This window comes from Bos grunniens, chromosome 15 (genome assembly GCF_055505025.1).
Source record: "Bos grunniens cultivar Pamir isolate PY7600 chromosome 15, Bosgru_T2T1.0, whole genome shotgun sequence".
Classification (NCBI taxonomy): Eukaryota; Metazoa; Chordata; class Mammalia; order Artiodactyla; family Bovidae; genus Bos; species Bos grunniens.
The window spans coordinates 56893112-56907651 of NC_141179.1; the positions used below are offsets into that span (position 1 = coordinate 56893112).

Consider the following 14540-nt stretch of genomic DNA (forward strand, 5'->3'; position numbering starts at 1 on the left):
AATAAAGTCTGACACTGTTTCCACTATTTCCCCATCTATTTCCCATGAAGTGATGGGACCAGATGCCATGATCTTCGTTTTCTGAATGTTGAGCGTTAAGCCAACTTTTTCACTCTCCACTTTCACTTTCATCAAGAGGCTTTTTAGTTCCTCTTCACTTTCTGCCATAAGGGTGGTGTCATCTGCATATCTGAGGTTATTGATATTTCTCCCAGCAATCTTGATGCCAGCTTGTGTTTCTTCCAGTCCAGTGTTTCTCATGATGTACTCTGCATATAAGTTAAATAAACAGGGTGACAATATACAGCCTTGATGTACTCCTTTTCCTATTTGGAACCAGTCTGTTGTTCCATGTCCAGTTCTAACTGTTGCTTCCTGACCTGCATACAAATTTCTCAAGAGGCAGATCAGGTGGTCTGGTATTCCCATCTCTTTCAGAATTTTCCACGGTTTATTGTGATCCACACAGTCAAAGGCTTTGGCATAGTCAATAAAGCAGAAATAGATGCTTTTTTGGAACTCTCTTGCTTTTTCGATGATCCAGCGGATGTTGGCAATTTGATCTCTGGTTCCTCTGCCTGTTCTAAAACCAGCTTGAACATCAAGAAGTTCATGGTTCACATATTGCTGAAGCCTGGCTTGGAGAATTTTGAGCATTACTTTACTAGCGTGTGAGATGAGTACAATTGTCTGGTAGTCTGAGCATTCTTTGGCATTGCCTTTCTTTGGGATTGGAATGAAAACTGACCTTTTCCAGTCCTGTGGCCACTGCTGAGTTTTCCAAATTTGCTGGCATATTGAGTGCAGCATTTTCACAGCATCATCTTTCAGGATTTGAAATAGCTCAACTGGAATTCGATCACCTCCACTAGCTTTGTTCGTAGTGATGCTTTCTAAGGCCCACTTGACTTCACATTCCAGGATGTCTGGTTCTAGGTCAGTGATCACACCATTGTGATTATCTGGGTCATGAAGATCTTTTTTGTACAGTTCTTCTGTGTATTCTTGCCATCTCTTCTTGATATCTTCTCCTTCTGTTAGGTCCATACCATTTCTGTCCTTTATTGAGCCCATCTTTGCATGAAATGTTCCTTTGGTATCTCTGATTTTCTTGAAGAGATCTCTAGTCTTTCCCATTCTGTTGTTTTCCTCTATTTCTTTGCATTGATCGCTGAAGAAGGCTTTCTTATCTCTTCTTGCTATTCTTTGGAACTCTGCATTCAGATGTTTATATCTTTTCCTTTCTCCTTTGCTTTTCACTTCTCTTCTTTTCACAGCTATTTGTAAGGCCTCCCCAGACAGCCATTTTGCTTTTTTGCATTTCTTTTCCATGGGGATGGTCTTGATCCCTGTCTCCTGTACAATGTCACAAACCTCATTCCATAGTTCATCAGGCACTGTATCTATCAGATCTAGGCCCTTAAATCTATTTTTCACTTCCACTGTATAATCATAAGGGATTTGATTTAGGTCATACCTGAATGGTCTAGTGGTTTTCCCTACTTTCTTCAATTTCAGTCTGCATTTGGCAATAAGGAGTTCATGGTCTGAGCCACAGTCAGCTCGCGGTCTTGTTTTTGCTGACTGTATAGAGCTTCTCCATCTTTGGCTGCAAAGAATATAATCAATCTGATTTTGATGTTGACCATCTGGTGACATCCATGTATAGAGTCTTCTCTTGTGTCGTTGGAAGAGGGTGTTTGTTATGACCAGTGCATTTTCTTGGCAAAACTCTATTAGTCTTTGCCCTGCTTCATTCCGTATTCCAAGGCCAAATTTGCCTGTTACTCCAGGTGTTTCTTGACTTCCTACTTTTGCATTCCAGTCCCCTATAATGAAAAGGACATCTTTTTTGGGTGTTAGTTCTAAAAGGTCTTGTAGCTCAACCGTTCAGCTTGAGCTTCTTCAGCATTACTGGTTGGGGCATAGACTTGGATTACTGTGTTATTGAATGGTTTGCCTTGGAAACGAACAGAGATCGTTCTGTCGTTTTTGAGATTGCATCCAAGTACTGCATTCTGGACTCTTTTGTTGACTATGATGGCTACTCCATTTCTTCTGAGGGATTCCTGCCCACAGTAGTAGATCAATCAATGTGATAGATCAGTCAGTGTGGTAGATCACTCAATGTGATACACCACATCAAAAGACAGAAATCATCTCAATAGATGCAGAAGAAGCATTTGATAAAATTCAACATCCATTCATGATAAAATTTCTCACTAAAGTGGGTATAGAGGAAACATACCTGAACAGAATAAAAGTTATTTATGACAGATGTACAGCCAATATAATACTCAGTGGTGAAAAGCTGAAAGCTTTCCTGTTAAAATCTGGAACAAGAGAAGGATGCCCGTTCGTACCACTTCTATTCAACATTGTATTGGAGGTCCTCAACACGGCAATCAGATGGGAAAAAGGAAATAAAGGTATCCAAGTTGGAACAGAAGAGGTTAAACTGTTATTATATGCAGATGATTAATATTATATATTGTTGTTCAGTTGCTCAGTCGTGTCTGACTCCTTGTAACCCCATGGACTGCATCTTGCCAGGCTTCCCTGTCCTTCACCATCTCCCGGAGCTTGCTCAAACTCATGTCCATTGAGTTGGTCATGCCAGTCAACCATCTCATCCTCTGTGGTCCCCTTTTGCCTTCTGTCTTTTCCGATGAGTTGGCTCTTTGCATCAGGTGGCCAAAGTATTAGAGCTTCAGCTTCAGCATCAGTCTTTCCAATGAAGATTCAGGGTTCATATTATAAATAGAAAAGCTAAAAGACTTCACACAAAATCTACTCAAACTGATAAGCAAATTAAGCAAGATACAGTAGCAGACTGCAAGACTAACATACATAAATCTGTTGCATTTCCTTACATTAACAATGAATTATTAGAAAGGGAAAGTAAAATAGCAGTCTCTTTTAAAAGCACGTTGAAAAATCAAAATGCTTAGGAATAAACCTGATGAAGAGGGTCAGAGACTTTATATGCTGAGAACTATAAAATGTAGTTAAAGGGAACTAAAGATGATTCAAAGAAAGGGAATTACATCTCATTATCTCAGTTTGGAAGAATTAATATTGTTAAAATGACCCTATTACCCAAAGCAATCTACAAATTTAATGTGATTCCTATCAAACTACCCATGATAATTTCCACAGAACTAGAACAAATAATCCTGAAATTTATGTGGAAAGATAAAAGACCCAGAATTGCTAGAGCAGTTCTGAGGAAACAGAGCTGGAGGCATAGCCCTTTTAGACTTTAGACAATGCCTCAAAGGTACAGTAATCACAGCAGCATGATATTGGCCCAGAACAGACCTATGGATCAGTAGAACAGAAGAGAGAGCTGAGAAATAAGCCCATACACCTATGATCAATTAATCTTTGAGAAATGAGGCAAGAATACACAATGGAGAAAAGATAGTCCCTTTGGCAAGTGATGCTAGGAAAGCTAGACACCCACATGTATATCAGTGAAGTTAGAATACTCCTCACCCCGTACCCAAAAATAAACTCAAATGGATTATAGACATGACTTTATAAGACATGACACCATGAAACACCTAGAAAACAAGATAGGGAAAACATTCTCTGACATAAATCATGCCAATATTTTCTTAGGTCAGTCTTTCAGGTCAATACAAATAAAGATAAATAAATGGGACTTAATCAAACTTACAACCTTTTGAACAGCAAAGGAAACCATAAACAAAGTGAAAATACAACCTGTGGACTAGGAGAAAATATTTGCAAACAATGCAACCAACAGCCTTAATTTCAAAAATCTACAAGCAGGTTATACATCTAAATAACAAAAAACAAACAACCCATTCAGAACATGAGCAGAGGACCTAAATAGGTATTTCTCTAAAGAAGACATCCACATGGCCAGTAAAATATGAAAAGATGGTAAATACTGCTAATTGTTAGAGAAGCACAGATTAAAACTACAATGAGGTATATCACCTCACATCTGACAGAATGGCCATCATTAGAAAGTCTAGAAGGAATAAATTCTAGAGAAGATTTGGAGAAAAGAGAACCCTAAAGAAAGAACCCTCTCACACTGTTGGTAGGAATGTAAATTGGTACAGCCACTATGGAAAACAGTATGGAGGTTCCTTAAAAAACCAAAAATTGAGTTACCATAGGATCCAGCAAGCCCATGTCTGGGCATATATCTAGAGAAGACTCTTAATTCCAAAAGCTACATGCCCCTTGATTTTCATGGCAACACTATTTACAATAGCCAAGGCATGAAAGCTACCTGAATGTCCATCAACAAATGAATGGATAAAGGTGTGAGATATATATATACACACAGATATATAATATTCCACTGTGTATATATATATATATATGTATATACAAAGAGAGAGGAATATTAAACAAGTATATAAGAAATGAAATAATGTCACTTGCCATAACATGTATAGACCTAGAGATTATCACACAGAGTGAAGTAAGTCAGGAAGAGAAAGACAAATATATGGTATTACTTATATATGGAGTCTAAAATAGGACATAAATAAAAAAGGACTTATTTACAAAACAGAAACAGACTCACTAACATAAAAAGCAAATTTATGGTTGCCAAACAAGGCGGGCAGAGGGATAAATTAGAAGTTTGGGATTAGCAGATATAAACTACTATATATAAAATAGATATACAGCAAGGTCCTACTTTATAGCACAGGAAACTATATTCAGTATCTTACAGTAAACTATAATTGCCTCATATATCACTTGGAGAGTGTCTCTTCTTTTTCTATTCACTGTGAGAATCTGTAAGACTGCAATTATTTATCTTAATGTGTGGTAAACATTCTAGCAGTGTCACATTTGCATACAAATTTCTGACTACTGACATGATTTAATTGTTGTTTTTAAGCCACTAAGTCACGTCCAACTCTTTGCAACCCCATGGACTGCAGCACACCAGGCTTCCCTGTCCTTCATTATCTCACCAAGTTTGCTCAAACTCATGTCCATTGATTCGTGATTCCATCCATACCATCTCATTCTCTGTTGCCCTCTTCTCCTCCTGCCCTCAGTCTTTCCTAGCATAAGGATCTTTTCCAATAAGTCAGCTCTTTGCATCAGGTGGCCAAAGTATTGTAGCTTCAGCATCAGTCTTTCCAGTGAATGTTTATTTCCTTTAGGATTGACTGGTTTGATCTCCTTGCTGTCCAAGGGACTCTCAAGAGTCTTCTCCAACACACTGTTCAAAAGCATCAATTCTTGGGTGCTCAGCTTTCTCTATGGTCCAGTTCTCACATCCATACATGACTACTGGAAAAACAATAGCTTTGACTAGACAGACCTTTGTCAGCAAAGTGATTTCTCTGCTTTTTGATATGCTGTCTAGGTTGGTCATAGCTTTTCTTCCAAAGAGCTAGCGTCTTTTAATTTCATGTCTGCAGTCACCATCCACAGTGACTTTTGAGCCCAAGAAAATAAAATCTGCCACAGTTTCCATTTTTTCCCCATCTGTTTACCATGAAGTGATGGGACCAGATGTCATGTTCTTAGTCTTTTGAATGTTGAGTTTTAAGCCAGCTCTTTCATACTCCTCTTTTACCTTCATCAAGAGGCTCTTAAGTTGCTCTTCGCTTTCTGCGGTAAGGGTGGTATCATTTGCATATCTAAGGTGGTTGATACGACCTTGTTACCTCTGGCCATTGGCAGAAATTCTGACACCCCAGTAGGTCTACTCTGATATCACCACAATGAGGAGAGAAAGTACCTGATTATTACCACATGACGATGGAAGTCCAGGCTCCCCACATGGTCTCCACTGACACTGCAGGAAATGGAGAGCTTGTTACTTCTGAGTGGGGAAGGTTCCAGCCCCTCACTGCTTGATATTAGTATAGCAAGAGATTGGGGTATTAGTATAGCAGGAGATTGGGGTCAGAGAAGGCAATGGAACCCCACTCCAGTACTCCTGCCTGGGAAATCCCATGGATGGAGGAGCCTAGAAGGCTGCAGTCCATGGGGTCGCTAAGAGTCGGACACGACTGAGCAACTTCATTTTCACTTTTCACTTTCATGCCTTGGAGAAGGCAGTGGCAAGCCACTCCAGTGTTCTTGCCTGGAGAATCCCAGGGACGGGGGAGCCTGGTGGGCTGCCATCTATGGGGTTGCACAGAGTCGGACACGACTGAAGTGACTTAGCAGCAGATTGGGGTACCTTCTTTGGGCCTGATTAGGAATGAAGTCTAGGCTTCCCATTCAGGCTTTGAGGATGAATGGAGGGTGAGGCTATTGTTTTTTCTGTGGTGTTTGGCTATAGAATAGTGATTATTGTAAGCTTTCTATCTTGCTAGATTGCCTTTTTCTTGTTTCTTTGGAGAGACAGCAGTTTGTTTTTTTATTGTGCCTAGTGGTATTTCTGGCTTGGTAGCTTCTTCAGTTCAACTCTTAAGTGTCTGAGGCAGAAAGAAAACACATGTAACTTACCACAGCAGCATTTAAATGGTATACATGATCTTATTGCAAAACAGAAAGAGTCACAGACCTAGAGAGCCAACATATAGACACAAAGAGGGGAAGGATGGGGTGGGATGAATTGGAAGATAAAGATTGACCATATATATACTATTGACATATATACACTATTGTATAAAATAGACAACTAATGAGAACCTACTGTATGGCTCAGGAAACTACTCAGTGCTCTGAGGTGACGTAAATGGGAGAGAAATCCGAAAAAGAGGGGACATATGTATGTATATAGCTGATTCACTTTGCGGTACAGTAGAAACTTAACACAATATTGTATAGCAAATATACTTCAATAAAAATGAATTTCAAAAAACCCAAAAAATTATTGAAATAAACTCAATGGATAAGTTAAAAATAGACATTTGAAGAGAGAACTAATTAAGTGGAAAGACATATCTAAAGAAATAAGCCAGAAAGCATCACAGAGAAATAACATGTCTAACTGCAGTTCCAAAGGGAGAGAATAGAAAAAATGGAGAAGGAAGAGATATTCAAAGAGATAATAGGTGAGCATTTTCTAGTATCCTTAAAAGATAACTCCTCAGCTTCAAAAACAATAATTCCCAAGCAAGATAAATGAAAGAAAGTCTTTATCAGGTAAAGCAGGTATAATAGATTAGTTAGTTCAATATTGTTTCAGCCTCCATCAAGTGAGCTTTCCTGTAATGTAGATGCTAAAAAGCTAAAATGTATATTTTTCATATTTCCTTTGTAGGTAAGTTTTCAAGTACATTTAGATTTTGCCAATCACATGTATTCACATGAGACTTGAATTCAGAACCAAGTTAAACGGGGAGGAGACATGGTAGTATGTAAGGAATCCATTTACTTATATGAATCTAGGGTGTGCATTGTAACTCTGGAGCAAATGTGTGATAGCAACTTCCTGAGCTGTGATTTATAGCTAAGATGGTGTGATGCTGGATGAAACAGTTGGTTGGTCCAGAGGCTTTCCAATTCTCCAGGTTTGTAAATATGAAAAAGAAAAAAAAAATTCCTTTGGCAAAATAATCCTGTAGTAGTGTTCAAAAGTCATTTCTGAAGTGTCTAAATCTATTCAGTGTTTTCTTTTGGAATTGAAACAATTTATTTTCTGCTTTAGATAGAGGTATTATCTGAAGTTGAACCCTGATTGATACCTATTTTTAAAAAGCATAGTAAAAATACTGAAATGCAATGACAAAGATCCTAAAAAAATCTGGACATAGAAAACATTACCAGTAAAGGAATAACATATAGTCTACAGTAGACTTATGAACAGCAATACACATGGTAGACTTATTATCTTCAAAGAGTTGAGAGAAATTAACCATCAAGTTAGAATTGTATATCCAGATATCTTTCAAGAACCAGGGTAATATAAAAACATTTTGAGATAGATAGAAAAGAAGAAATTTTACTAGTATCCTTCTTAAAGATGTTTTTTAGAAGGAAGAGCTGAGATACAAGAAAGAACAGTAAAGAAGAAAAAGTGAAAAATTTATGGGACTATCTAAACAAAATATTGTGACTTTTAGTGATACCTAGTTTGAGAGATTTTTTTAAAAGGAATTAAAATGATGATAGAATAACATGTGAGATACAGGAGAATACTCTTAGTTACATAGTTCCCAAGGTCTTTATTTGAGGATACGATACAGCCAGTGATTAATTTTGGATTTTACATGTACTTTTTTGGTAACTACTAAAAACAGTAATTGATTTCATAATTTCAGTTACAAAAAGATGAAGGAGTAAGTGGGATTATAAAAACTGAATCCAAAGAAAATGAGAAGGGGGAAAAGGGAAGCAGAGAAAAGTGAGGAAAAATACAAAGCAGAAAATTAAGGGGTAGAAATAATTTAAAATATATCAGTAATCCCAGTAAATATAAATGGACAGAGCTAAACAATTAAAAGACCAAGACTCCAAAACAGGGAAAAATCCAGATATCTGCTATTCATAAGAAATGTGGTTAAAACATCAATACATAGTACTTTTGAAAGAAAAGGATATAAAAAATACATACCATACCAATATTGACTAAAAGAAGCCTGGACTAGTTGTTTGAACAACAAAGAAGTTCAAGGCATTATTCACAACAGGTGTGTTCATTACATTGTTATTAAAAGGTTCTATTTACCGCATTCTAAAAAGTGGCAACTCTAAACTTGTGTGGAAATTTTTAAACAAAAATTGGCAGGATTACAAAGGAGAAATAGGTAACCATTCTACCATGATGAGATATTTTAGCCCAGTACTTAAACCAAAAAATATGAATAGGCAAAATTTGAGTAACATTACAAAATGATTTTATATACTCAACAAGTAAAGAATGCATGATCTTTTCCTTCATGGAGTAATTATTAAATCTACCAATACTAGCATTAAAGCAAAGTTCAACAGATTATAAAGAATTGGTGTCATGCATAACACGTTCTCTGACAATTAGTTAAAATAAAACAGAATTAGTCAAAATAGCACATATATTTGGAAACTTATAAGTACACTTGTAAATATGAGTAAAAAAAATCATAATAAAAATATTGAAATACTTAGGATGTAAGCAAAATGAAAATACTATAAACCAAAATAGGATGTAGCTAAAGTGGTTCTTAGAGGGACATGTTTACATTAAATATTTACATTAGAAACAGAGAGTCTGAAGAATAATGAGCTAAGTATTTGAGTAATTAGAAAATATATTTATAGAATAAACCCAAAGAGAAATGAAGAATGATACTGATAAAAGAAATTAATGGGAAAAAAAAAAGCACTACTGTATTGAAGATCACTAGATATCTAATTTTGTTCCTTTCTGAGACACTACTAAAACTATAACAAAAGAATTTATTTATAAAGTATAAACCCACAAGTTGAAGACTCAATAAAATTTTAGAAGCTAGAAAGTAAATGGATTACTGCTAATTGCCATAACTAACCCAAGAGCCAAATTCTAAGCCAGGAACCACCAGTTTACATCAGAGAATTTTCTTAAGTATCAAGCCTTAGCAACAGACAGTTTGGTGAAGGAGATGGAGGAGGAGTCTAAAATAAAGGGCATTGATTAAAAGCTTTAAGAAATGGTTATATGCTTAGGTTCCCTCACCCAACTTCATGCCATGAAGCAACTGCAGAAATCTACAGATTTAATCTCTGGAAAAGGGTAAACAGTGTGTCTACATTGGGTTTTGCCAGGCACAGTTGAGCATACAAATACCATATTGAAATCAGGTAAGTTAGGTGACCTTGTGCTTTATGAATGCTGAATGCAAAAACATCTAGACAGAATACTGAAAGAATCTTCTTATTGAATATATGAGTAGCCTAAAAGGCCTTATTGGTATTGGTGTTGAGGGTTCCCTAACAATTGACCCAGGAAAATAGCCCTACAGCAAAGGTTACTAACTAGGGAAAATAGCCCTACAGTAAAGGTTAGCAACTGAATACTTGCTTGGGACCACCTTTTTAGTTTCTTACTCTTAAGAATGAGGAGACAGTGCCAGATGTATGATGAATACATTCAATATGAAAGAGGCCATAACAAATAAGGGAGAAAAAAATCAGCCTTAAAGAAACTGAAGAAACTTTAAAAACAACAAAATGACAACAAATATTATAATTCATTAATATTCTTAGGAATATAGTATATCTATGAATCAAGAGTACAATGCTATAAAAAAGAACATTCAGAGAATCCCCCAAAAATGGACATTAAAAATATAGTAAAAAGCTGAAATGAATATTTTGAAAGATACAGTTAATGAAGACATTGGAATTCTTTCTCCAGAACACACATTGTGATTGTTTTATGGTCCAGGAGCCCCTATACCCATTCACCAGCAAGCATCCACCACAGGAGAGGCACTGAGCTCATGTTATGGTCCAGAGTGAACAGGACAGCATGGGGCCTCTTGGCCTCAGGACCCTTGGACCCACTCACCACCACTGCTGTGGACAAATAGCAAGTGTTTCCTCAAGTCCATGGTCCCTGGGTTCCATCAGAATGGTGGGAAGGAAATGGAGAATAGAAGGAACTCAGTAGGGGTTCTGATTTCAGGATCAGCATATAAAAATGCATATTTCCTCTACCAGTACTGTGTAGAGGAAAGGGAAGGGAGGAAACTATTACCAAAACAATTTAAGAAAATATCCTGTAATTGAAAAATAAGAGTTAATAGATTAAAAGAACCTACTGCGTACTTAGCACAGTGGGTAGAAATAGACCCATGCAAGTTTCAAAATTCTAGACAAGGACAGTTCTACAAGCTTAGAGTCAGAAGGTAGATACACTACATACAAAGGATCAGGGATCAGAATGGTTTTGGACTTGGCAAAGGAAAACTGGAAGCCAGTTACAGGATAATACCTAGCCGAACTATTGATAAAATATGGTGACAGAATACATTTTCATACCTTTAAGTTCTCAAAAAAAAGAAAAATACTTATATACCATAAACTAGTGCTCAGAAACCTGTGGAAGGTTGTGTTTGACCAAAATGAGAAAACCAAAAAGGAGGAAGATATAGGAAACGAGACATAGAAAATCCAACACAAAGAGGTGAAGGCAATTTCCAAAGTGAAGGCAAAGGGAAGGGATTTTTCAGAGAATGGCTGTCCACTGGACAGGCAACCAGTCTAGATTGAAGCAGTGTGACTCCTGATACAGATATGTTGAGGGTCTTCTGTGTTACACACTCTTGACCTGATAATATACAAGTAGTCTGTCCCCAGAATCTTACCTGTACTTAGCTTGCCTGGACCATGTGCTGATGAAGTTCTTGCTCTCTCTTACGTGCCCTGCTACCTGGATAACCAGAGACATTCATTTCACCCCACAGAAGAATTTTGCTTTGAATTACTTCTGAGAGCTGAAGATTGGCCCTGGTAAGTAAGCTTAGAAGCAGAAAATAGAGAGTATCTCACCCCTAGTGATCACTTCCTTGTCATATCTCAGCACCTGGCCCATCCTGCAGTTCTGCCAAATGCCTTTACTTTGTGCTTTCTGGGACTCATTCTTGCCTCCCTCAAATGGGAAAGTGATAAACTCTGAAAAGCTGAAGGCATACTATGACTCTTTTAAACTCATCTTTTCCAAGAATCTTCATCAAACTATGGCAATAATGTCCCTTCCATGCACAAGCAGATTTGTGTTTTTCTGATGATTTTTTTTTTTTTGGCCGCGCTGGGTCTTTGTTGCTGTACGCAGACTTTCTCTAGTTGCAGTGTGTGGGCTTAGTTGCTCCACAGCATGTGGAATCCTCCTGGACCAGGAATGACATCCGTGTCTCCTGCATGGCAGGCAGATTCTTAACCACTGGACCACCAGGGAAGTCCCTGATGAGTTTTAAGTTAATAACACAATTCATTTGTTTATATGCAAACCCTGGAGGAGGGCATGGCAATCCATTCCAGTATTCTTGCCTGGAGAATCACATGGTCAGAAGCGATCCCAGTCCATGGGCTCACAAAGATTGGGACACGACTGAGCAACTAAGCACAAATAGTTAACAAAATATTTCAGAAAATCTATTCTCATCATTTACCATGTTAAAAAATAAAGGAGAAAAACTACATGATGATAGCAGTACATTCAGATAAAGCATTCCATAAAATTCAGCTATTTATGACCCAAAACAAACAAAACAAAACCCTTTACAAACTCAATCGAAGGGAAGTTTCTTAACCTTTAAACTACAGCATCTACCACATTTCCATAAAATGTTTTTTAAAGTTACCTTTAAAATCAAGACTAAAACAAGGATATACATCGTCACCACTTCTTTTCAACACTGTATTGGTGGAAATCCTATCCAATGTAGTGTTTACAGATGACACGATCACATACAGAAAATACCACAAGATGTGTACCACAAAATCACTAGAAGCAATAAGTGGAATTCAGCAAGATCATGAGGTTCAAGTCCGTATTCAAAAATCATATTTCTGTGTGCTAGCACCAAACAAGTGCATAGTAAGTGAAATTGTTAAGTGAAATTTTTGAAAGTATAATTTACAGTAGCATCAAAAAACATCAAATATTTAAGGATTAAATTTAGCAAATATATGCAAGCTGTATATATTGGAAACTGTGGCGAATAAGTTTTTGCTAAGCCAAATTAAAGAAGACCTAAGTAAATAGATGTTTCATTTTCATAGATTAGAAAACTTCAATGTTATTAAGATGTCAGTTCTCTCCAAATTGATCAGGTTCAAGGCAGTCACAACAAAATCTCTGCAGGCTTTTTGGTAAAAATTGGGAAACAGTTTCTGAAATTTACATGGGACTGCAAAGGATCTAAAAGGGCCAAAACAGTTTTTAAAAAGAACAGCAGAGAGGCTTATCTTCAGAACAGAAACAGACTCACAGATGGAGAGAACAGACTTGTGGTTGCCAAAGGCAAGATTAGGGTGGGGAATGGATTGAGAGTTTGGGGTTAGCAAATGCAAGCCATTATATACAGAATGAATTACAAGTCCTACTGTATAGCACAGGGAACTATATTCAATATCCTGTAATAAACTGTAATTGAAAAGAATATATGTATGTAACTGAATCACTTTGTCATACACCAGAAACTAACAGAACATTGTACATCAGCTGTATTTCAATTAAAAAAAAAAAGGACGTGAAAGGCAACTCACAAACTTGGAGAAAATGTTTGCAAAATATATATCCAACAAAGGACTTATATTTAGATAAGTATAAAGAACTCTTGAAACTTAATAATAAGTAACAATTTTTTTTAATGGGCAAAGATTCAAAACAAACTATCAAAGAAGATATAGGAATGGCAAATAAGTACAAGAAATGATGCTCAATAACATTTATCATTGAGAAATAAAAATTAAAGCCACAGTGAGATACCTCTATGTACCTATAGGGCAACTAAAATGAAAAAGACTTATATCATAGCAAGTGTTGGTGAGATTGTAGAACAAAAAACTCTTCTACCCTGCTGATGGGAATGTAAAATGATACAACCCCTTAGTGCTGATTAAACAGTTTAACTGTCTTAAAAAGTAACATTTACCTGCCAGACAATTTAACTATTCTCCTATCTTTTTACCCAAGGGAAATGAAAGCATATATCCATACAAAGACTTATTTATGAATGTTCATAGCTTCTTTTATTTGTTAGAGCAAAAAAACCTGGAATACAACAGAAGTATCCAACAACATTTGAACAGATTAAACCATGGTGTATCCATATAGTGGAGTACTACTCAACAGTAAGAGGAAATGAGTATTGATATACAACAGCATAGATGAATTTCAAAATAATTATGCCAACTGAAAGAAGCCATATAACAAAGAAAATATACTGTATTATTCCATTTATATAGCATTCTAAAAAATATATAAGTTTTTGGAGGTAAAGGGTAAAGCTATAAAAAAAACTACATTAGCTATACCTGTTGTTTTGGGTAACTCACCAAACTTCAGTTTCCTCATCAGCAAAGTTAAAGAAGTGTTTATTGGAAGATTGTATTCATATGTGTGTGTTTATTTGAAAATTATATTCATATATGTGTGTTTATTTATATATATCGTGTGTACCTAATATGCTGTAGTGCCTGACACACAACTGGTGACTCCATTAGTGTTTTCTCTATCCCACCAGCCTTCTACCTCTTCCAAAGAACTAATAAAGTTATTGAGTGCTTTCAGATTACCTTCTTGATACATTTAGCAAACTCTTAGTGGCACTTTTCTTCCTCAGTAACTTTTAATGGCTAAATGTAATGGGCAGATGTATTAGAGAATTTAATAGTTAGGTTTGCTTTTAATACTTATGAAAACATTTCCCTCTCATGACATGACTTGACAAAATTTCATTTTGCTCTTTTTTTTCCTCCACACAGGGTTTATCCATGGCTTAGAGGGCTGGGTTACACATCCTTGGGTGTATTTTTATTAGGATTTTTATTCTGGAACATAGATAACATCTTTTGTGATTCACTGAGGTAAGATATATTTTCAATCTTTGAAAAATATTTTTGGAATTTGTTAAGCAGAGCATTTCATAGACATATAGAATTATTAGTGC

The 14540-nt window shown here is 36.4% G+C and overlaps 1 protein-coding gene across 9 annotated transcripts in view; it reads left to right on the forward strand.

Moving 5' to 3' along the window:
- Positions 1-14540, forward strand: part of ACER3 (alkaline ceramidase 3) — a 161765-nt gene that overhangs the window by 126353 nt on the left and 20872 nt on the right. For 5 of the 9 annotated variants that reach the window (XM_086340893.1, XM_086340898.1, XM_086340894.1 and 2 more), the window contains one exon: positions 14356-14457. The exons of 2 other annotated variants lie outside the window; for them this stretch is intronic. In XM_086340893.1, the coding sequence (XP_086197019.1) occupies positions 14356-14457 (102 nt within the window). Of the gene's footprint in view, positions 1-11308; positions 11377-14355; positions 14458-14540 lie in introns of all 9 variants that reach the window. 2 more of the 9 variants (XR_015142194.1, XR_015142195.1) reach the window with 1 other exon arrangement.